This window comes from Anguilla rostrata, chromosome 8 (assembly GCF_018555375.3).
Source record: "Anguilla rostrata isolate EN2019 chromosome 8, ASM1855537v3, whole genome shotgun sequence".
NCBI classification, from domain to species: Eukaryota; Metazoa; Chordata; class Actinopteri; order Anguilliformes; family Anguillidae; genus Anguilla; species Anguilla rostrata.
Genome location: NC_057940.1, coordinates 44,623,823 through 44,648,840, shown reverse-complemented (window position 1 = coordinate 44,648,840; position 25,018 = coordinate 44,623,823). Strand labels below are relative to the sequence as shown.

General features: G+C 39.1%; 1 protein-coding gene and 1 long non-coding RNA gene across 2 annotated transcripts; one reads left to right on the top strand and one right to left on the bottom strand.

Annotated features, from left to right (window-relative positions):
* Positions 1–6,345, bottom strand: LOC135261801 (uncharacterized). The gene is made up of 3 exons (XR_010332031.1): positions 6,077–6,345; positions 3,768–3,847; positions 1–139 (listed from the first exon to the last, which is right to left on the bottom strand). It is a non-coding gene; the product is annotated as an uncharacterized LOC135261801 (long non-coding RNA).
* A 16,787-nt stretch (positions 6,346–23,132) lies between these two features.
* On the top strand, positions 23,133–24,629 carry LOC135260379 (trace amine-associated receptor 13c-like). The gene has a single exon (XM_064345600.1). The coding sequence runs from the start codon at positions 23,331–23,333 to the stop codon at positions 24,180–24,182; it is 852 nt and encodes a 283-aa protein (XP_064201670.1). The 5' UTR covers positions 23,133–23,330; the 3' UTR covers positions 24,183–24,629.
* Positions 24,630–25,018: the final 389 nt, after the last annotated feature.

Below are 25,018 nucleotides of genomic sequence, written 5' to 3'. Positions count from 1 at the left end.
TCCACACTGTTTCTTTACTTCGTCTGAAAGTTCACCAACAGACGGAGGCATCCCATTGGGAAGGACCAATTTTTGGGAGTTGTTTGGTCCCAGAATCACCCTGAGCTTCATTGGAGCAGCCATTTTATAATGGGTGTGTCTGTGAAAATAATGGAAATAGTGTAATACAGCAAAGTGCAATCTGAAATTATTCACAACAATGGTAAAGGAGAACTCTAAATTGGTGCTAATCTGGAAAGTCAAATAGAATAATCACTAATCTTTAAGGGGGTGTTTTGCAATATTCAGCTTAAATGATTTATGACATTATATGTGAATGTATCTTTTCAATGTCACCATTCGTTGTGATCCAACAAAGTAGTCTGCCAAAGGGTATTCATCTGCCAAATCACTGTGTTCAATTAAAATGGTTCCCGAGTCGGGCATGTCCTTAGCTCAAAAGAACGGAAATGCTCCCAGTACCACCCACATAATCTTTTCACTATGAAAGACAGTTTCTCCTGTACTACACAAATCTGAACAATTTGTTCGAAGTCAGGCAGTCCACCTGTAGATCAGTGGGTAACTATCATTCACAGTGGGTAACTATCATCCCTCTCTGTATTCTACACCATTGCTTGACACACATTTGGTGAGGTGAACTTCAGTTACACCAGGGAATTTCTCAGATACCATTTGAGCGATTTGATCATTCAAAACTACAACAGGGACAGGCGAGACATTTGTTGTAGTCAAGCAAGAGTTTGCAAGGGTAGATTGCAAATGATATGAAATCATAAGCTGATGCTTCTTTGCTAATGTTAGAGGCACATTTTTAAAGCATTTGGAGTGTCTCACAACTTGCTTAAAAAAGCTATGCTTAGCCTCAAAACGCATTGTCCAGACACCTACAAGAGGACCAAACACTCTAATCTTTTTAGGGTAATGCTCCAAAAAATGATGTTTGGGCAGAAGTCTCACTCCTGGAAAGAGTTCTTGATAGATCTGTCTATGCTCTGAAATTTTTGTCTCAAGATAGGCAATAGACTCTTCAGTGTGTGTCTGAGCAACCATAAGCTCAGCAATGTCCTTCAAGACCAGCACCACCTGCTATGCCATTTCTCCCTCAGGAACCATGTGCCCAATTGTAAGTGGGAGTGATCTTAAGAGAGCCCAATTTTCATGGGCATTCCCACCAATTGTTTTCTTGGTTGAAAACGTCCGAGGGATTACGTGTGGCCTATTTGTCCGGTCTCCCCACTTGTAAGGGAAATTTGGAATTGCATTATTGAGACATTCAAGAGAGAAATATTTCTTAGATATCAGCAGTTCCAAACAACGGGCAAGCTCAACTGGCACAATGCCCTCAAACAGATCATGGACTATGTCTGGGGGATAGCCAGTGCAAACACTGAAATGAGCAAGGTTTTTGGTGAAAATACATAGTCTTTTCACCCCACAACAGCTTTCACCTCTCTCTATTGTAGTTTTAACATGAGACTCATGTTGTTCTGTTGTCCTGACATTAAAACCACCTGACCTAACCTGCTTTGTTTGAATGTCTGATTTTGTTGCTGTACAAAATCGGCAAATGTATTCACCAGAAAAGCTCTCTATGAAACCTCCCATACTATGAGCAGCAAGGTTATCTGCTACCACAGCCTGAATTGTACCTTTGAGAAATGTGCCAAGCAATGGCACAAAAACTCCATTTTGCTCAAGAGTTTTTAAATCTTGAACAAGAGGATCCAAGACAGTGTCGTACCCATACCTCTTTACATCCTCAGTCTTACACAAGACTGCCAAGTATATAGAGGATAAAGATGAGTGTGACCCTGGGGGAAGGTTGGCCAAAGTCCAGTACACTGCAAGTTTATGCTTTGTACGAGATGTACCAAGAGGATTACAAACCACAAAGTCATCTACATAAAAAGTTAGCAAAATTCTCAATTCACTGCCTGATAGGAAATTATTTTTCAGGAAGCTTGCTCCATTCTCAAAAGATCTGTAAGTATTCAAGTGACTCATCAGCCTACTACTCTGCTGGACTCTGTGGTTGTCAACGATCTTATCCACAACATCTCTTCTATCAAGAAGATTCTGCAAAAGCTTCAACACAGGGACATACTGAAAAGTTCTATTTTCCCTGGCATTAAGAATACACTCCACAGGCTCATCGATGTTAAAGCTTTCCTTGTAGTACTGCTAACGTAGATATGTTGTGCTTTGGGAACCACCCTTCCCAATGGCTTTCATTATGGGATTAGATGTGAAGAGAGCTGAGGTTAGTTGTGGTAATACTGACTTATCTGGGCTGAGACCGTGTTTACACAACACATCTGCAAGAATATTAATAGACAGAGGCAGTGTAGCTGAGCTTAACATGTAATGCAGCTTCCCTAAGAACTCATCAACTGATTTACCAGGAACATTTGTAATATGCTCCAACTTCAGCAATGATGCTGCAAAGTTTTGCACTACTACTTTGTGCAGGTTGTTATTTGCATCTGCATCACCACTATCGGTTTCCATGGCGGCATCAACTTGACTGCTCGTACCTTCATCAAAATTACTACAAGACTGTTGAGATACTTCAGTGGTTGTAACAACACCTCTCTTGAAATCTGTCAATGTGTGAGGGTTGTGTTTCCTATTCCTATTCCAAAAAAATCTTTTTCTGTTGACAAGTTGTTACATGAGCACAACTGACAACTAAAGGTTGACAATGCCAGTAACTCCTGAGTACTTTGGTTAGCATGAACTCTATTTAAATGAACATGCAAGGCATTCCATGACTTAAAAGTGCACGGACAGCTTAGGTAAGCACATGGGTAACGCTCACTACGTCCATAGTTTCTATGATGCAGTCTAAAATGTTTCAACAACTCTGGCCTACCAGATACAAGGACACCACAGCTCTTACACTTCCACATTTGCTCACAACAAACTGCTATATATCTGAAAAATGAAACAATGTCTTTGCGTGGACTTAAAGGTGTAGACGAATCATAAAAAAAAAAACATCCACAGAGCTCTTAGAAAGGTGTGGAATAAAAGTATTGCTTTTGCTCCAAAAAAATAATTGATTATGAATTTATCATTATAAAAGTTTTTGTCAGGTCCGAAATGAATGTTTTTGTTTATCTCTGTCTAAGAGGTCTGAGGCTCGTAAGCCAATAGTATTACGACGTTGGTATCACATGGTCTGTTTGTGTCGGGACTGATCAGGACTTTTCAGTGGTTGCCAGTGTGGACCAGCTTCTACGACCGGCTTCACCACCAGAGCGCTTAACCACAAATATTGTCACCAAGAAACCGAATTTCAGTTCAGGTGAAACAGATATCTCTCGCTAGGTAGTCTAGTTAAACGCCATTCGTTAGCTAGTCAAGATGGTTTGTCGTGCGTAGCAGCTACACTAGCTGGTAGCCACAAGCTATTAAAACATAACTTACGTGATGATAGATTCAGTTTTATGTCGTTAGCTAGCTAGGTGTATCTTACCTCAATCCTACTAGTCTATCTATTGTATTTCTGCTTGGCTCTAAACGGCGAACTGTTAACGTTTGCTAGCTCCGAGTTCCAACCCATTAGCTCCATTTTAATGTTTTAATGACATGGTGCAACTCGGCTGATTTTCCCCTGTGTGGGATGCAATTGTTTGAATGTCATCTTTTCAAAATAGACTGCACTGCTTTTCCAAACGAGTCGCTGTAGCGTCAGATTAGGAGTTTCTGGTTGATTTCACTTTGTTCCAGCACAGGCATATCCTGATAAATGGAACTTGTACCATAGGGTCTTGGAGATGTTCGTAGATGCAGGCACGCAGACAGCACAGCCTCGAGACAGTGGGCAGCACGCAGTCCGTTTCTGCAGGAAAAAGTCATATTAGCCTACACCTTCATACAGCAAAAAACTGTGGATGAATGTTAATTACAAATGCCATACTTGTCCTGTACATGTGATAATTAATGGTTGTCTGACGTTGTATTAAAATGTGAAATTCGAATAGGCTAGTTTACGCCAACACAGCTAAACACATTTTCCATTAAACTAACACTTTGTTCAGTTCATGTACTCTACTGCATTAATTAATCCCCATTCTGTCCCTTGATTGAATTAGTATTCCCGTTTACTTAACTAAATAAAAGAAACATTGATTTTCAATGCAGATTTTCTCAGGTCCTCACATATTCCCGTTCACGTTGTGGCAATGTTCCAACACTCTCGTCATCACTGTTGCATGCATCACAAAAACTATTATACTACTAACTAACGCTAACATTACAGTGTAAAATATTCACATTATATAATACCACTAACCTATTTAAAGACACTCAATTTAAAAAATAACGTATATAACCGAAATATTTTGAGCAGTAATACTTACACAGCAATGATGACTTTTTAGCTGTGTTCAGTAGATAGAGACAGCAGTAAATCAATGACAGTTCTATCCGCTTCTGTTTTGCTCCAGAAAACGATGTCAGATAGGTCTATCAGCAAACATATGGCTTAGCTATGCTCAGAAGTCCTCAATAATAATAGTATTTTAGAAATTACGAAAAATCGTTGGCAACGTTTCGTTAGGTGCAGCGTCTTTTTCTGCTACCCAGTGTATGCGATAAGAAAATGTTAGGTTACACTGACCTATAAAATGCTATTCCAAAAGCAAAATTAGACATGTTATACATCGTTAGAAAGCTTATACTCTCACCTACTGAATAAATGAATTGTCAATTAAGACAGACTGTACTACAGAGGTCGACAATGTCGTCAACAATACGTGTGGCATTACGCACAGCTATTTTGGAAGGTGCCCAGGCATCACAAATGGTTTTGAAAGCGCAATTAGGCAGAAGTATTTAGAAAGTTTAACATTTTTAATTTAAGAATTCAATATATATATATGTATATATATATATTTATTTATTTTTAATTTTTTTTAATGTATGGTGTGGCGGCAAGGGGCGCCACGGCAAAACGAAAAAAGAATATGGACATTTACCAAGACGAGTTTTTCAAAACCAAAATGAAATGTTCTAGAGCCAAAAACGTAAACGAACATTTTCTTTCATACTGGTAGTTTGGGTTTTGCTGTAACTTCAGCTCCGGAGAGTTATTTTAGGAGCTTCACATCTGCACACAAGCGCAGTGAGACGGTGTCAAGCAGCTCTCTCTTGTTCCTGTAATGTTTTACGTTGCAAACCTTCCGAATTAACAGAATACAAGTAGAATGATATACGACCGTATAGGCCTACGTCTCGAGATTTTGCTTCAGTTATTTTCATTATACTGGCATTTTGTTAGAGTTTTTCTGTAACTTCAGCTCAGCGTGATAGTAATTTTGAAGGGTTTCACATATCTGCACACATGCGCAGTGTCTGTGTCGGTCAAGAAACATTGATTTTCAATGCAGATTTTCTCAGGTCCTCACATGTTCCCTTAAATTATAGCCAAACGAAAAAACTAGCACATTGCTACCATTACTAGCATAGGATCGCATGAGCTGAAGGCTTATAAAATCGTTGAACTTTTCACAGTGCATACAATACTCAATAACATACACATCAACCCTTACTAACAATATTACATTCAGTAAGAATACGACTTTTACCAAGACGAGTTTTTCAAAACCAAAATGAAATGTTCTGGAGGCAAAAACGAACCTTTTCGTTCAAAAACAGATTACCGCAGCGCCGCCATCTCGCTCATCAAGGCACAGGAAAACCGTATTTTCTGTACTCGGTCACAAAACTACATAAAAGTACTTTTACCCTTACCAAATCGATCTCACTTGGAATTAACCTATTAAAAACACTTAACACTTCATAAACCTGTAATACAGGAGAAAGAAGGCGACAAGTGCTTCTCTTTCACCTAGCCTCGGCGTCACATGCAAATAACTAGCTAGGTAGCCTGCTAATGCCTAACAGTTTGAACATTTCAGTGAGTGAAAATTTTCCTCATGCCAACATCCTTTTCAAACTACCTGAAAAACAACAACAAACCTGAGCGTTATAGGCATGCACTAAGGATTGATAACCGAGTCTCAGCTGCATCAACTGTAAGCTGCACATTACTGAAACGAGCTCTTACCGCTTCTTTCCATCGATCCAGGGTTTTTCGCGCCGTAGCTGCAGCTGCAATCTCGCGATGGTAGGGACATCTGCGTGAGACTTGGATAAACACAGTTCATTATTGTTCATTTTGTGTGTGGTTTTAGTTAGTTGAACTATTGGCTTGTTTATGTTCTTTTGACTATAACATTTCAAGTGAAACATGGCAATTCACGAATTCAAGTTATTTCAACTTGATATATTTGCTTTAAATATACAAACATAAGTTTTCATTTTTTTGAGTGTAACTTTACGAGATGATGCATTTCAAGGGGTATATCCTAATGAGATCAATTTGTGTATATAGTTAGCCGTAGTAGTAGTAGCTTGCATACAATTTAGCCTCGTTACGAGACGTGTGAATAACTAATGGAGTAATTTAGCAGCAGTAACTCAAACGGAGACTCCCTGTTCAAACTTTGAATTGCGCATGCTCTGTTGGAGCAAAGTGACCATTGCAAAGGTGTTTGACTAGACTGCTAACTTAGCAAATAATTCCTATTATTGCCGCCAGTCACCCGAACAGTCTTGCAGTTAGAAAATAATCATGACGTCAGATGACGAGGATACTAACAAGGAGAGAGAGAGCATTGTACGTATTTATTGGTTTACTTCTGTTACTGTCAATGCTGTTATTGTTATATATTGTTACATTTATCATTACTATTTTAATTTTATTATTATTTTACATATTATATGTATGCTCTGGCAATAATTACATTTGTAATTATTAAGGCAGTGCCTTTGCCCCTCAAAACTTCCGCACCATGCATTTTGCACATTGTGCAATTATGATTTTGACATTAGCCACCAAGGAGGTTCAGGTAATAATTTAGCTAAAGCTCTAGTTACAAAAGCCTACATTCCTAGATAATTTTTCAATTGAATACTTTTTTTTTCATTAGGCCTATATGATGTGTGCCTATATAAGCTGATTCAGTTATTTCATTAGTAAAAAATGGAAATCATGAACAGAAACTTGGTTTTATTCATAATTGACAGTGTTTTACATCGCAAAATAAGTTTCTGTAAATACTTGAAAATTCAAACATTTTGTTACAATATACAAAATAAATTATATCAGTTTTTATTAAATAATTGAATGCAATTCACTTATGGTTATCAGTTTGTATAAGCACAAATATCATATAATGAAATATTAATCATTAAAAAATTGTTTTAAGCAGGTGTACTCAAACTTTTGACTTGCATGTATATCATACTATAGCCCAGTGCAAGTGATATTTTAGAATCTGGTCAAATTATACAATTTTGCCTGATCACTTCAACAGTCAAAACTAGAATTATGAAGAAAGGCTTGTGTGTGCGTGTGAGCGTGCAAAGCGAAGTGGTGCGAAAACATGTGAACTAAGCATTACACTGACTGTGTAAAAAAAAAATTTTTCCTAAGGTTGGCAGGTCTGCAAATAACATTTTCACATCATTAAAAACCATTAAATGTTAATTACAGGGTTTTCCCTAGGTTTTCAGAGGGCTTAGGCGCTCTCAGCTATATTTTGGAACAGCGTTTTTTTTAATATATGAAAAAACGCTTTGACCAGCGGTTTTCATCAGAAAAAGACGTTACGTGTGAACACAGCCTAACTTTTGTTTAGCTACCAAGCCACTTTAGATACTAACGTTAGTTCAATCGAGGTGTCTTTATGTAACGTCAACTAGCTTCGCTGGCTAACGTCATAAAATATTCCACGACCGTGAAAACTGAATTACTTGTTTACATTTTTGACAGATGTGGCTAGTGGGTAAATCTATCGCTGTTTCCGTCGCAGCACTTTCGACACAAGCAATTCGGAAGCGCTATCCTAAAATTTCTTTTTACCGTGAAGAGTGCCTGACCCGCAACCGTAGTAATGTCTTAACACGGCAGCAGAACTATATAGAGAAATACCATCTTTGTGGAAAAAAAGGCTATATTCTGTAAATGCATTTAACCTACCATGCATAAAAACATAAAAACGCTCATCAATCACCCACTTCTATTTATTATGCCATCATAGCGCGGAGTGTTTAAAACCATAAAGCCACCTCTCCATTTTTTATTATTTTTTTTGTCAGCATCACCGTTATTTTTACATTTGTTCTGATATGTTGCCTAAATGCCTTTTTACGTTCATTCGGCTTAAGGCGCTCCACAAAATCACTTAGGCGTTGCACCTAAGCCTTTCTATGGTAGGGAAAACCCTGAATTAGTTTGGAATTCAGTTATCTTTATGAATGACAAAGCGTTTATATAGTGATATAATTGCAACTGAATTTTAATCAATTTTAATTGACCTATTTAGTTGCTGACTAATTTATCTGAATTATGGTTGCAGTTAATATCTGGAACTCTTTTTGTACTTTTTACAGAAAGTAACATTTTGCACCTTGTTGTGAATTTCCAAATCTGAACACAAACTAGAATTTTCTGCGGCACCTGCAGGCCAATAAAAAGGAGCCTAAGCAGATGGTGGAAAACCACATCTACAGATACTGAAAAATGGAACCAGTTTGGAACTCTATTCCTGTACATTCTTTATGGAAAGTAAAGTTTTGACAAAATTGGACATAAAAAGGCTTATTGTGGTTCTGGTTTTTATTTTTATTTTTTTTAAAAAGGGAAATTATTGGTGTTTATATTTGAATACTAAACAATGGGTGAAAATCGGTTGCAAAAGTACCCTAATGTAAAAATCTGGGTGAAAAGCAGATCATAAAAGTAACAATGCAATGGTCAGAGTGAAAATTTGATTTTAATTCAAGATATTGATAATTTACTTTTCATCACACATAGGCCAAATCACCAGCTTGTTTGTGCTTTCTTACCATTTTTCTCTTCACTTTCTATTTCTGGAAGCTTGTTCCAAGCCATCCTGCATGCTTGGCTAGCTCAATCACCAATCAAAGTGCCGGTGTGCATAGCTATTTTTGCCATCCACCAAGGAGTCCTATCTGTAGCCTATCTATATATCAAAACTAAAAAAAACAGTTAAACAATGTATACACAGGGCAAAGTTTAGCAAATCAATTTTTCATGTCACATAAATTAGGTAGATAATAAATATAAATATTACATTCAGTGAAATTGCTAGCTAGTTACCCAGCAATGCATGGACAGTTCTGCCCATGACAGTGCCGCACTCTTCCACTGACAGCAGATGAGGCTTCTCTCATTTAGGCTGAGATCGATAACATTATGCGGTAGCTAATATTTTCCTTAATTTTTGTAACATCATTAGTATATCAATAGACCCCTGAAGATCCTGAAGTCCCTGATGTCAACAACTGGAAGACATAAGAAACACCTGGCTCATTAATAGCAATAGTAATGGTAACTCGGCAGGAGAGATGCTGACAACAGCTATCATTGGTTACATAACATTAATGTTAATAAAACCTTTCCTTGTTACATATTGATAGGTTTGAACAATTAAGGTTAGCTTTAAGTTGCTTTCTGTGTCTTAACTTCATTTTCAATACACATGCCCACACACTCTGTAACAGCTTCCCATTGTTAGAGACAAATGGCCACATATAAAGTTCAATCATTGTTTGTAAGGATATACAATAGCCAAGGATCAAAGGGGTGTCACCGGCAGCAGACTTTTGGATGTCCCCAGGAAGTCTGGTGCAATGTATATTCCTTCCTGGGAACGTTCACACTAGGCAGACACCACAACTCTCAACAGAATACTTAAACTTTAACTTGTGGCTGTCTCGTTGAGATTTGTACGGTTTCTAGATTAGGACGGAGTCTAGCACAGTGGGTAAGGAACTGGGCTTGTAACCGAAAGGTCGTAGGTTCGATTCCCGGGTAAGGACACTGCCGTTGTACCCTTGAGCAAGGTACTTAACCGAAATTGCTTCAGTATATATCCAGCTGTATAAATGGATACAATGTAAAAAATGCTATGTAAAAAGTTGTGTAAGTCGCTCTGGATAAGAGTGTCTGCTAAATGCCTGTAATGTAATGTCATACGGAACGCTTGTCGTGGCACCGTGGCAAGTCTCCATTTGCGCATTTAAAAAAAAAAACCTGTTGGAAAAGTGGACCTCAGTGTGTTACTTCATCGGTCCCAACTTGGTTCCACAAGGGAAAAGATTCCCAACAATATAGATTCAATTTTAACGTAAACTACAGATTGTTGCCAGATTCTTATATGTCAAAACAGCTTCAAATGTGGGATTTTTTTCAATTATAAGAGAATGAAAAATACACCTGGCAACCTTGACTACGGAGCACCATTAAAATTAGCCTAGCCTACTTAACATGACAGGGGAAACATAGCCTACACAACTCTGACCTCTAAGGATGTGGGAGCACAAACAGGAATAAATGTGACATGACAACTTATTTGATGTTATTACCTGGAAGCATTTAGTTATGTGAATAGAGAGTCAACTGGTCAATCACAGTAAGTAAAGTTACAGAAAGCATTGATCCAATACAGTAACTGTAGACACCATTGGCTACTAAATCAGGAAAATGAAGCTGTTAAATGAATTGAATCAGAGCAGATAAGATATTTCTTTACACATTCTGTTCAATTAATCCTGCTGCTGCTGTCAGCAGTCTCATCATCACTGAAGACAAGTGATTCAGTTCCAGTGGCAGAACTGTGGGTCCAAGGCCACTCCAAATCTTTAATGTTGTTAGGGATTAGGTTAGGGATGTCACAACACAACAGTTTTGGTAGTCCATACTAATACCAGTGAAATTCCACTATTGTCGATACCTAATTCGATACCATGGTGAAAAAAAATAAATCCCATTTACTTTAGCAAACACTCTTTCATTAACCCTAAGGTGTAAGATCACAAATATGTCCTTTCAGCTTAAAGCCCCTAGTGGTCGTCAGGCCTGCCTGCTGATATTACTGAACTCAGACTTTCAGTGCTACTGCAACCAAAGTATGAGTTAAAAACAGAAACGTGTTGTATTGTCTACTAATGAAACTAAAACATGACAACTATGCCGAATACGGAGTTTTGCCATTTTTCCATACCATTGTCGCTCTGGTCGTTCATTTAACATGCACCCCCTCCCTGCAGTCTCATCTACAACTACACCCCCCACCAATAACATAATGGACAATATTGTCTATCTTGGCAGATTCGTCATGCCCATTCAAACTGGGGGGGCACATGCCCCACCAGATTTTTGATAACTGTATTTTTTATATTTTTATTTTATTTTATTACTATTATTTTTTATAATATGTAGTTATGATCATTTTATATTATGAGGCAAACATATTCTTCTAATTATGTCATAGATCATACCTCAAAAAGTCACACACCCCCATTCCCTATGGTATTGGTTTGTTCAAAAAGTTGCAGGATGAAATCGGTTCGCAACAACGCAACAGCATCAATGCTGGAGGTGATGTAGGCTACAGCTTAACGGTGTGTTGCTGAAGTGGTTAGTAGAGCATCAATCCCTTTTTCAAATGTGTGAAAATTACATGCAATTAGTTATACACACTTAATTGCATTTGAGAAATATAGACATAGTTTGCTTTGCAAGTAGTTGGCTAGTACCAGCTATAGTTAGTAGACATCACTCAATCTAGTTGTTTAGCCTTCTGGCTCGCTAGCTAGTCACGACTTGTGATAGCATGGCATCCTATTTAATATTGGTAAAGGAGAGCTGTGTGAATCTTATGGCAGTTTTTACCACCACTACCACAGGTTATAGTTAGCAAAACATTGAATTCCATTTGATATCTCCAGGTCAAGATGCAGAGGAAAATCTTGTCATTCTTAAAAAAACGACAGAAAGCCCCAGCCCTGTCCTCAGAGACACACATTAGCCTTCAACAATTTTGTAACTTTTCAAGATATTTTTTTGCTCCTGAATTAATTTAGGGAATACCTACTGCTATCAGTGATTTACTATTAACATTTTTGTGCTTTGACAGCATAGAGTAGGTTGTGCTAATTATAAAAATTAGATCCTGTAGAAATGCATCACAACTGCAAGCTGTGAGTCTTGACACAATGTGAAAATTGAGTTATTTTTAATGATTAAAAAATGAGTTTATAATGGGAATGACTCCACAAAAATAGTAAATTCATCACAGACTGAATGAATGAGTAACCGAAACAGTTGCCTTTTAACCTTTCACCTCTCCCCCATTTTACAATAATCAAACATATCATTTCTTTATCAGATGTGTCCTAAATGTGAGGAGAAAAAAACTGATGTTTGTCCAGCCTTTGTGCAGTCTCTGTGAGGTTGTCTGTATACGAGTGGGACATCATCAATCGTTACCTACAGCAAATGATATGCCCACCACCCCCCAAAGGAACTTGTGATTGCATCATTTACCACGATTGTGCGCACAAGCAGGGTACCACGGAGAGTTGGAGCATCATTAAAGATGAAAAAACTCACACAGCGGTGCTAACAAAGTCTCATGATTACTCCATTTATGCAAGAAGTAAATTGAGAAAACAACACCTTCATCTGTTTGTCTGTCATCTGGACTGTATCAGCAGATTAATCAAACCATTGCTGTTGATGCTATCAAGTGAATATGTCTTGAAAAACATTCATTTATTTTCCATGGGGAGGAAAGGTGGGAATCACTAATTGCCTTCCAAACTGATCTGCTAATATTCCCATAGCTAACAGGCTACCTTGTGCTTAAATATATTGTCATATAACATTCATGCATTGGAAGCATATCTTAGAAATGGTAATAAAGAGGCTATCGACCACCTCAAATGCTAGCGTATTTATTTCATATATAGTCATATAAAATGCAAATCTTACAAAATACACATGATAAACTGTCTAGACTTGGAACACGCTTGGAACATGAACACTCCTTAATCACAATGATAAAGTGTCACTGCGCGAGCATCGCTTCAGTTTCCAACCGCTTTCCTAATGACTAGTTTGTTAACAATGACTTCGGGAACAACTGTGAATATGTACAGATTGCTAGAAATCCTGATAGGGACCACCCTTACTCATATTAATCACAAATACACAAGACAGAAAACTTGGATAATATGATCTCAAGTAAGGACCAGTTCCATCAATCACTATGTGTGGGCACTACTTAGCGGCTATTGCTAGCGCGTGGTGACTTACAACATTTACCGGCACAAAAAAAAGCTAATGTACTGAAAAAAATAGCCCCCAGAGGATAATAAGGACATTTCTACATATCTAGGTATAATGTGTTACTGATATTTTGCCTATCTTTATATAGAGTTGCAAATATGTTTACATTTTGCTTTCTATTGTGCAAACCCAGTTGGTAATAGGTGCTTTCACTCTATTTTTTTCACTTTGTGTTATCTTTGTGTTGCAAAATGGGAAAATCATCCTTGTGCAGTTCTAGAATTTATAAAGCAACTCCATTTTTTTCTCCTCAATTCCAAATCACCAATTGTGATTGAGTTGACACTGTGCCACTTACACCAAGGCAAGGAGCCCTTCATTCAGTACTCATGCATGCCAATGGTGTTCTACAGAGTACAATCAAGTAAGTAACCATTTAAACACATCGGTGCCAAATTTCAGGTGGAGAGTTTTTTTTTTTTGTATGTCTTGCACTATAGAGGCGCTTGCACTTCAGAGGCATTCATTTTTGTGTGATTTGCACTTGAGAGCTGTTTTTGTGTCTTATTTTTGTACGTTTGTGTTTTGCACTTCAGAGCCACAATACTTCGTCAATTATCAGTCACCAGGGCTGGACTGGGACAAAAAATGGCCCTGCCATTTTTGGCTCAGACCGGCCCACCGCAATCGGTCAGACACCGCCCATCAGAACAACATCCTCGCAGACCGTTCAATATGTATATGATGCATATCTAACCATTTGCCAAACCCCCTACAGAGCGGAGTGTTATGGACAAGTCAAGTATACCAATGCAAGTGGAGCAGTGTACTCACTCACTCTTGATCCTGGTGATCAGAGGTGGCTATGGAGTAAACAATACCCATACTCAATAAGTAATTATTAAAGAAAAACTCTGCTAGATGTTGTATGAATAATTAAAATGATTTAATACAATTTTATGTAAAAAAAAAAAAAAAAACACATTCACTGTACATTGATTGCCATTCAAAGGCAAAGAATAAAGGTCTTAAATAAAACAAATACAATACAGATTCTCTACAGTAGACAACGTAGCCTGTAGGAAGGAGAGAGAGACAGATAGACACACACAGACACACATACATACAAACACCAAGAGATGTGAGACATGATACAGCATGACTAGTAAAAGTTATATAGTTGTATAGATTGTATACTCACCAACAAAAAAGGCTCCCTAGCCCTGTCAATCTCCTGGACAATCGTGGATCACACAGAACAGAAGTGATGGCATCCTTAAAGCTGGAGAGAGAGAGAGAAAGAGAGAGGGAGAGAAACCGAGACACAGAGAGATGGACGGAGGGAGAGAGAGATAGAGAGAGACAGAGAGAGAAAGAAATACAGATTCAAATTAGGAAATAAAACAATTGAACACAGTAACAATTACAGTTATTTAGGTTTAAAAATAAGCTCAACAGGAAGCTTTAACCCTCTATGGTACGCATTATGATGCCGGTTTATAAAAAAATGTTTGCACTGTTTTCTTGTCATAAAATAGATCAAGTAAACATAATTTAAAGAAATTTTCAAGAAATAATTTTTTTGGGGTACACTTTGGGGTGCGTTACCTTAAAGCAACACCGTACCATAATGGTAAGGAATGAAAAAAGAGAGTTACTGTTTAAAATTTGAATAAAATTTATTACTATACTAATGGAAAATATTCAATCTCCTCACCAGTTTAAAATGCATGCCATTTGAAATAGAAAAACATTAAAAATGAACTCTTTTCATAAGTTTGTTTCTCTGAACGTTACCCTCAGACAACATTGTACCATTGTGGAACAGCCCATAGGAATGAATACGTTAAAGAGTGTAAGCATATTTCAGCAAACTTTACATCAACAATCTATCAAACCAAACTATCATAACCCTCTTCAAAACAAGATAGTGAATCATATTTCAGTGTTTGATCATTTGTGTTACATTTAAATGCTTGTTTTCAGTTTCCTGGTGTGTGTCTTTCCTGACATATGTTGCCACCATTTGTTGTGTTGCTGCCATCTTTGCCAAATTTTATCAAATTTATCTAGGTTAATCTGTAGAGATAAAAAAAACATTATGATGACTGTTATGCTTTTGTACAGTATTTAAATCTAAATACACAATACCAAAAAATGTCATGGTAGGAATTCGTAATGGTATGGTGTTACTTCAAGGCAACATTTGCATTTTAACAATTTTCCATTACTTAATTATCAAATAAAGTACATTAAACAAATAAAAATGAAACTTTACTATCCTATTATTGTGAATCCAATTTTTTCCAGATTGTAAAATGACAGAAAAAGACATTTTCAGACCAATTTTGTGGAGAGAGATGATGGAGCTGAGCCATGTGACGAAGGCCGCAAAAAAGGGATTCAACTGGGCCTCTAGAGAGTTATGTGACAAATTAAAACACTGCTATTAGTTTCCTTGGGGCCCTCCCTTTTTAAAAAAGTATTGCATCATAAATAAGGATGTATTGTGTGAGTGTAGAAGTCCAAAAATGGGTATGTTACCTAGAGGCAACGCGGTACCATAGAGGGTTAACTTGGCGGTAAATGAACTGAAGGAGAAAGCACGCAGGGCATTCTATGCCATAAAGAAAAATACTCAAATTATACTGCCTGTCAAAATTTGGCTAAAAATATTCCAATCAGTGATTCAACCAATTGCATTATATGGCAGCGAAGTGTGGGGTCCGCTCACAGAGCAAGATTTTACAAAATGGGACAAACACCCCATAGAAACCCTGCATGCAGAACTTTGTAAAAACATCCTCCATGTCCAGAGGAAAGCACCAAACAATGCATGCAGGGCAGAATTAGGCCAATACCCACTATTAATTAACATCCAAAGAAGGGCAGTTAAATTTTGGATTCACCTCAAAAACAGCGACCGCCACTCTTATCATTACAAGGCCCTGAAACACCAAGAGATGAGCCCAAAGAGTCCCCTCAGCCAGCTAGTCTTGAAGCTGAGTTCATTAACCCCGACTAACACAAAGCAGCCTCAAAACAGCAACATACAAACAATTAGAGTCAACCAAATTATAGCAAAACATAAAGAAAATTACATCACCTATTGGGACACACAAACAAAAACACAAAGCAAATTAGAATGCTATCGGGCCCTAAAAAGAGAGTACACTGTGGCAGATTACCTGACCACAGTGAAAGATTTAAAAACAAGGAAAATATTGACAAGATATAGACTCAGTGTACACAACCTGGCTATCGAGACAGGTAGACACCGGCAGACCTGGCTGCCCAGAGAGGACAGGTTGTGCTCACTTTGTGACACTGAAGAGGTGGAGACAGAGCTTCATTTCCTCACAAAATGTGAGAAATACAGAGAGACAAGGTCACTGTTCTTCCTCAAAATGAAAAAAATCTGCCCACAATTTGAGATGCACTCAGAGACAGAGGAACTGCCATTCCTTTTGGGAGAAAGAAGGGAATGTGTAGATTTGGCAGCACAATACATTGCCACTTGCCAAAAACTGAGGGACAGGGAGTAACATTGACACCAGAAAAGTAATATTATTATAGTTAATTGACATTTTGTATGCGTTATGTTCTAGATGTAGAATTTTATTTCTGTGGATTGTCTGGATTTTATATTTTTTCTGTTTATTGTAGTTAAATTGTTATTGCCTGTCTGTTATGACGGAGTGTGGCACAGTGGGTAAGGAACTGCGCTTGTAACCGAAAGGTCGCAGGTTTGATTCCCGGGTAAGGACACTGCCGTTGTACCCTTGAGCAAGGTACTTAACCGAAATTGCTTCAGTATATATCCAGCTGTATAAATGGATACAATGTAAAGTGCTATGGAAAAAAGTTGTGTAAGTCGTTCTGGATAAGAGCGTCTGCTAAATGCCTGTAATGTAATGTAATGTAATGTTATATTTGTCATGTGAGTGAATGCTTTGGCAATGTAAGTGTACCCTTACCATGCCAATAAAGCTTATTGAATTGAATTGAAAGAGAGTGAGAGAGAGGGAGAGATGGAGAGAGGGAGAGAGAGAGACAGACAGACAGAGAGAGAGAGGGAGGGAGAAAGAGAACGGGAGAGAGAGGGAGGGAGAAAGAAGGAGAGAGAGGAGAGGGGGGGGGAGAGAGAGACATGGTCAATAATAACATAATTGATTACAGTACATGACAGATTCAGATCAGAATATTCTGGGAAACAAATAACAGAATTGCATGACTATACTCACCAAGTCAAAACAGATGTAAAATATATCCTCCTCAAACAAGACAACTTTTAAAAGAAAGAGAGGCAGACAGAGAGAGGAAGATGGAAATGATTGAGTGAGTTAAATGATCACAGTATCTTTAAAGTACTACTACTACTAATTTAGAAAAATCTAGAGATAATTGTACACATACGGGGAATCTGGGAAAGGATTTAGGAGGGCATCCTGTAAGAGAGAGAGAGGTGGTGGGGGTCAGTCTTGAAGTAAACAGAGCTGCTAAATGACAATGAATATTTTCATAATCATTTGAATTGTTTTTCATCTCACCTTATTAGGCTACAGGAGCAGCTTTCTCATGAGCTCACTCTTCTCAGCTACCCTGTCAATGATCATGTCGGAGTCCAATCCCATCAGGACGTCTTTTTCGGTGGCCATCAACAAGAATGTCTCCAGCTTGTCTGCAGACAGGGTGCTCCTCAGTCTGCTCTTGATGAATTTCAGTGTGGAAAATGTTCTCTCACAGACCACCTGAGTCAGGGAAAGCGTCAGCAGGTACTTGTAGGCAAGCCCAAGGAGATGATAGGCATCTGACAGCATGTTGAACTGCCAAAGTACTTGAAAGCAGCAGAGTGGGCAATTTCTGCAGGAAGCGCAGGTTTTGTTCACGATATCAGGCTCCTCTTCCTCTCCTGCAGATCCATCTTCTACCATTCTGGGATGGTACTCATCTACATGGAATGCTTTAAGCCTGTCCCACTGTCCAGCAAAACTTTTCAGTTCTGACTGAAGATTGTCCACTGTAGCCCGACTGTCAAATTCGATGAGACATTTGCCGAGGTCTTGGAGAGCATTGTTGGGAAGGGCCGTGGTCTTGATCTGGTCGAAGTTCCTGGGGTCCAGGCATGCTAAATCAGCAAAGAGAGTGCCATGTGTCATGAATCTTCTGTGGAGGGCCTCGCTAGCCGTGTCCAGAATTGCGTGGTGGACATTCACCTCATATGATCTCATAGCATCGCTAAGTGCCTCATGTTGAGCCATCTCTCTAGCCCCGTTTTTTTTTCTTTTGTCTTTTCTGAGGCAGTGAATCCTCCACTTCGATGTCTGTTCCTCCATCCCTCACTTCAAGGTTCTCATTTGCCCATTTGACAAATGTGTCTGCAGCTGCCTTCACAGTTGTGAAATCCCTGCTGATGTTTTTGAGGCTGTCTTGTGTGGCGATCACCATACGATGGGCAGAGAGGATTTCCATCCCTTTTGTCTGGAGGTACTTTGATAGTGGAGTGGTTTGCTCAAGTACTCGCAGGAATATCTGTGCTGTTAACACCGTTTCAAATTTCAGGAGGCCCTCTTTGAATCCTCGTGCTTTAGCACGGACGGTTGGCTTCTCTTTTGCCTGCTGCTCTATGGCTGCCAGTGAGAGCACTGTATCGATGAAGAGGCTGCTGGCTGGTTTACCAAAGTGTCCAAACACTTTTTTGACAGCTTCGTGCTTGGAGCCCCACCGTGTTTCTCCAATTGGAGATAAGCGTCTGTGCCTTTTGTCTTGAGCTTGGTTGTCCCACAGAATGACCCTCTGGTAGGAGTCCTTGATGAACACAGCTATGTCATTCAGAAAGAGGGATCCACTTTCGATAACACTTCCAGTAGTGTCAGCCAGCACTAGATTTAGTACATGAGCGTAGCACCATACATGCACATGAGTGGGAGACTCGGACGTCATCAATGCTGAAAACCCTCTGTACTGGCCCTGCCTATTTGATGCCCCATCTGTTGAATTTCCGATACACATGGCCTTGTCCAGTTTCAGACGATCTAAGACTTCTGAGAGCAAGTCCACGAAATATTGCCCAGTGGATGCATGGCACTTCACTACAGCAACAAGCCTCTCCTGCACAGCCTCAGTAACATAACGCAATACGACTGCAAACTGATCCTGGCTGGTTATATCTTGTGTAGTGTCCAGCTGAACAGTGAACATGCCAGCTTTCTGGAGGTCACTGGCAATGCTCTCCTGAATTAGATGGCCAATGCTATCGATCACGGAGTTCACAGTGGTTTTGGGCAGTAGGATGATAAGTGATCCTCTACCTTTTGTTCCACTTGATTCATGCAATTCCTTGCTCTTCTTTATGCAATCATCAAGATGCTCTTTGAGACTGACATCATACTTTCCTAATAAAAGGATGAGCTCCAAAAAGTTTCTATAGTCTAGAGTATTGTCATCCCAGTTGTATGCTTCCTCATTCTCCATATGCCGGTAGCTCAGGCCCCTCTTTCCAATCACTTTAACCACATCCACTACACGCTCCAAAACCTGGCGTTTCTTTCTGACTTGCTGCCTATGAGCAGACATCTGACTGCCGGCAAACTTGCTCTGGATATCTCCCTTTTTGCACCTTAGGAAATAAGCTTCCGCACACTTTCGGTGTGTATCGCTCTTTTCGTGCTCCTCTGTACGCTGGTGTACACGTCTCCATTCTGAGAGTCCAGTAATGAACTTGCTGGTGTCAGTGCTCTTTCCAAATGCCATACATATAAAACAAAACAATGTATGCTGTTCCTCGCAATATGTGAGCCACTTCCTGCTGGTGCCATCTTTACAGGTGAATACATTTTGCACAACCTGATTGTTGGTTCTCTGCTGAGGGTGGAAATCTAAAAAAGTATCGAACATGGAAGGCTCAGGGCAGGCAAAGTAATTGAAGTCCTGCTCCTGGCTCTCTCTTTCCTGTTCCTGGCTCTCTCTGTTATTTTAATCTCGAAATTCCATCTGATGCCTTCTCAAGTGGAATTGTGTTTATTTATATAGCCCTATATCACACACTTGTCAGGGAATCCAGTAATAATAAGGGGGGGGGGGGGCTTGCTGGCAATAATTCTTGCCAGATTTTAAAGGGGACCTATTATGCTCATTTTCACTTTCTATAATCTCATTCTGGGACTCCTCTAGAGTAACTTTTTCAATGGTAACAGGTATAAAAAAACACTTTGTTTTTCTGTAATTACTGTTTTTAAAGTCCATTTCTTAGGCTCTGTTTGAAACGCTCCGTTTTAGAGTCTGTCTCTTTAAGGCCGCGTGCCTAAAAGCCCACATGACGTCAGACTGTGCCAAGAGTAGAAAAAAGCTTCCAAAACCAAGCGTTCAGTGCTGGAGCAATTTTCACACAGGAATAACTTTATCATTTGTGTACCAAATGTTTTGAAACTTTGGCCATGTTTAATATGGACATCCAACTTTGTAACTGCATTGATAGGTTAGAAAAGTTGGAAAAGCATAATAGGTCCCCTTTAACGTTTTTATGCTAATGCTAACGCCCCATTCATTTTCAATGGAACATGCTAAATGCTAAGGCAACTTCGCTTTCACTCGGTTTCATTTTCTCCATTTAACGCAAATGCATCAGAATCGTCGTCATTTAGAAATGAAATCGCATTGATGTATGATCGTGATTTTTTTGCAGCCCTATTCCATACATTTATTTATTATTTCCTTGCAAACTTAGGCTACTTCTCCTGCCTCCTCATTCATAGACTACCTCGCTCACGCTGACTAGTCTCGACATGCACCTCTCTCTCGCCCCTCCGCTCACACCTCTGATAGTGTAGTAGTGATGTGTCCTGAGTGTTTCCGTTTTTGCCATAAGAATTTGAGAATACAAGGTGTTATTGTTCATTCTGTTAAAATATTCAAATAAAAGAAAAAGCCCAAAAGCATTTTTGATCGACTTGTTTATGTATGAATCTTATTAAACCCGCCCCATATTAAACAAACGGTTGTGACTGGCCCGCCACATCTCAGGACGAGAGAAATCCGTTTATTAGCCTGAGTGACCAGGCTGATCTGCAGAGCGAAATTAAATGTGTTTTAGGCAATGTATTATCAGAGGCAGAAGAACCACAGTACAATATTTTTAGCTCATCAAGGAAAACGAAAAAGAGAGCTAAGCTAACGACAGTGCATAGTTAGCCATGGTGTCTCCCCAACATTGATAATGATAACGCTAGCTTGCAGCCAAACAATGCTAACGTCATTAATAGCTTATAGTTTTGCTTGACAGTGACAGACTAACCACATGCTGCTGCTTACCACTTCAGCTTCACTATCCTGCTCATTTTGTGACTGTCCCTCGTCTGCCCTTTCGGGTTCATCCTGCTCAGAACTCACTATCAGAGCTGTCTCGCTGTCTGCCTCATCTTGGACCTTCACATCTCAACAACACCTGTTGCTGGTGCTGACTGCCAGCAGCAGGTACTGCAGGAGCCCCCACAGTTGTTCCAGCAAACATTTAAGTTATTTTGACACATTTTGAGGCATCCTCCGCCAGCTTTCTTATTTTTTTCTCCCGCAATTTCTCAGCACCACTTTTACGCTTTCCTTTCTCCATCGCACACCGCACCGACTACGAGTGGTGATGTCAACTCAAGTCTCAAGGGCAGAAACGGACAGCAAGGGGTGGGGCCTAGACATGTGATTGGGCCAGCCCAGTGTCAGTATAGAAAACGAACCAATGGGCCACTGATCAGAGGGGGAGTGGGGCCTAGGCATGTGATTGGGCCAGCCCAGTGTCAGTATAGAAAACGAACCAATGGGCCACTGAAATTGGGCCAGGTCAGTGTCAGTATGAACCAAAGGCCCACTGGCCCAAAAGTAGGTCGGCCCACTGGGCATTTGCCCGGTAGAATATAGGCCCAGTCCATGCCTGTCAGTCACCTTCACATTATCAGCAACAAACCTGGTTCTCTTGGCACGGATTATACAGAACTTTGACTCAATGGAAATACCCCAAGTTAGTCAACTCTGTTGGTATGCAGGGAGGAGTCATATATATTTGAGTGAGAATGACGGGGTTGGTAGCACTATGACTAGCTTTGATCGCTCTAGTTAAATGCATTCAATCTATTCTCATGAATAAGTGATCCAACGCACATTCATACATGTGTATTGTTGTACACAACACCCTGCGAACACGACGCAACCACCAGATTACACTAGCCAATGAGTACTTAACAGAACAGCAGAACAGCTCCACCACACTGCCTATCCACTCCCTCCATAGTCACTGCTACCAGTCACAAGGCCTCTGGTGTTAGAATGAACTTTCCATAGTGGTCAGGACAGGAGAATTGTTGTGGACCTTTACATTAATTGTTGTGTACCTTCAGATGCAAAAAAAAAAAAAAAACTGTAGACCCACCTATTTAGATTGCATCTTAGTTCTCCTCTCATCCCCTACCTGAAGAATCCTTTGTAGTAGTTCAGCTTTTCATAATTTCTCTTCTTAGGGCTTATTTTCGATGTAATCTGTATGTGCTCAGCATGTGTATTTAGGTTTTTTGTTAGCATAGTTAATTGCCTGAGTGCTTCAGTGATGGTACATTCATATCTGCTAGTCTGGGAATGATGTAAACCAGGTATAGCACTTTCATGTGTGTAAATTAACTGAATGAACTTGTGTTTTCCTCCATTTTGAGTTGCTCTGTAATTTTTAAGTTTTTCTTAATTTTCCATGAACTCCAAGATAATTCAAGTCACTGCACGCAATCCACTCTGTTACCATTGTAATTTTGGAATCAACAAGTGTTAAGTTGAAAGCTCTTTCGGCTTGACCCATTCTCTTATTTTATTATTTGATTACATCACTGACCTTTCCCAGTTTTGATCTCGGTCTCCTAGCGCAGCCCCATGTACAATTAACTAAATTTAATCTGATGGGGATTCATAGACAACCACCAAAAGAAAAAAAATACAATGGTAACCCCTTTATATAAATGTGACTCTACTGCGCTTAATGATCCAAAAGGACTCCTCAAGACCAGCAAGCTACATTATGCAACACCGTTTATGCACATTCACAAAAGGATTTTTTTTAGATAGCCTACATTGAGTAAGATGGCACAATGTCTCATTGTTCAATGAAACTGTAACCTCTTCCTTCATGAATCTCACAGAAGAGCATCAAGAGACACCCTGTGTCTATTCAAACTTTTCTTGTTTGGAAACTTCACCAACAGCAGTGGATGTGTTGCTCTATATACCTGTAGCGATAGTTGTCTCACTGACCGTGTGTGGAAACTTGCTTGTGATTATCTCCATCTGTCACTTCAAGCAGCTTCAGACACCAACTAATTTCCTTGTGCTCTCTCTGGCTATGGTGGACTTTCTTGTTGGGGTAATTGTGCTGCCCGTCTATTTTCTTACGTGGATAGATCAATGGAGGTGCTTTGATACATTGTATTGCACAACTTTAAAGTTTGCACAATATTGCTTTACTTGTGTATCAGTTTATAATGTAGCTTTAATTGGATTGGACCGATATCTTGCCCTCTCCAATCCTTTTCACTACTCCATGAAAATGACAGTGAATGTAACTTTGAGGATTATAGCCATACTGTGGTTGTATTCATTAATCTACAATATAGTGCTTCTTTATTTCAATGGAGATTTTACTGACATGAAAGAAAACATCACATGTGGTGTGATGGAGTGTGTTGGTACAGTTAATAAAGAATGGGCTTTTATTGACTTCATAATTGCATTTGTTTTACCATGCTCAATGATTGTAATTATAAACTTGAAAATTTTTGCTATCGCTAAAAAGCATGCAATTAAAATTAGAAGTGTCAGACAGTGCCCAAAAAATGATCATGGTTCTATGGCCTCTGAAAGGAAGGCAGCAAAATCCCTTGGAATTCTAGTGGCAGTCTTCCTTCTGTGTACAGTACCCTACTATGTAAGTGCCTTCGTTGAAATCTATTTTAAGAACAAATCTGTCGATCTTGCAATTTGAATTACATCACTTGTATTATATTTGAATTCTTCCATCAATCCAATCATTTATGCTCTTTTCTATCCATGGTTTTGGAGGTCTGTTAAACTCATACTAACACTCAGAATATGTGGCTCAGAGTCTTCTATGCTGAATGTGCAACAGGAAACCTAGCAATTTCCGATGAATGTCAAATGAATGTGATGTTTATAAACCAGTTTAAATTTTTTTGTCCTTGTTTTACACAGATTATCAAAAATCCCTCTGCTTGCAGTGTCGAACACACCCAACATAGCATTGATTGCTCTCATGATGTCATTATAACAGTGTTTTTAAGATTCATTACAAATGTACAGTGGACTATATTCCTGTTTTCACACTTGATGACCCATTGTTCTTATAATTTGATAAAATGCTACTGTTTTCCTTTCTTGTCATTTTTTATATAATATAATAAAATAAGGTCCATTTAGAAGTACAAGACATTTTCATGGTGGTTTTTTGGCAGCATGGACCAATGAATTTTTCGTATTGTGTAGTGTTGTGAATTTTACCTTCAATGGAGGCAAGTAACTCAGTCAGGTCGCAGAGTAATTCAGCAATACAACTTTTATTTGGCCAAATAGAAGAAACTGTTCAAGCACTCATCACAGATCTAGAAGAGTGTCTCAAACTTCTGTTTACAAGTTCTGCCTCTTATATCTTTCTGTAAGCTATCTTTCTATGAGGTGATTTGCATGGCATGACACTTTCTTACTCCCCCGCCCATACCAACTTTCTGCTTCCCTGAAAACCTTTTTGTTTCACTCCAGAAACCCTGACGAAACACCTAGTTTCCTGGCGCCTCACGGTGGGGG

Coding starts and splice junctions, on each gene's coding strand:
- LOC135260379 (XM_064345600.1), top strand. CDS start 23,331: ATGAATCTCACAGAAGAGCATCAAGAGACACCCTGTGTCTATTCAAAC.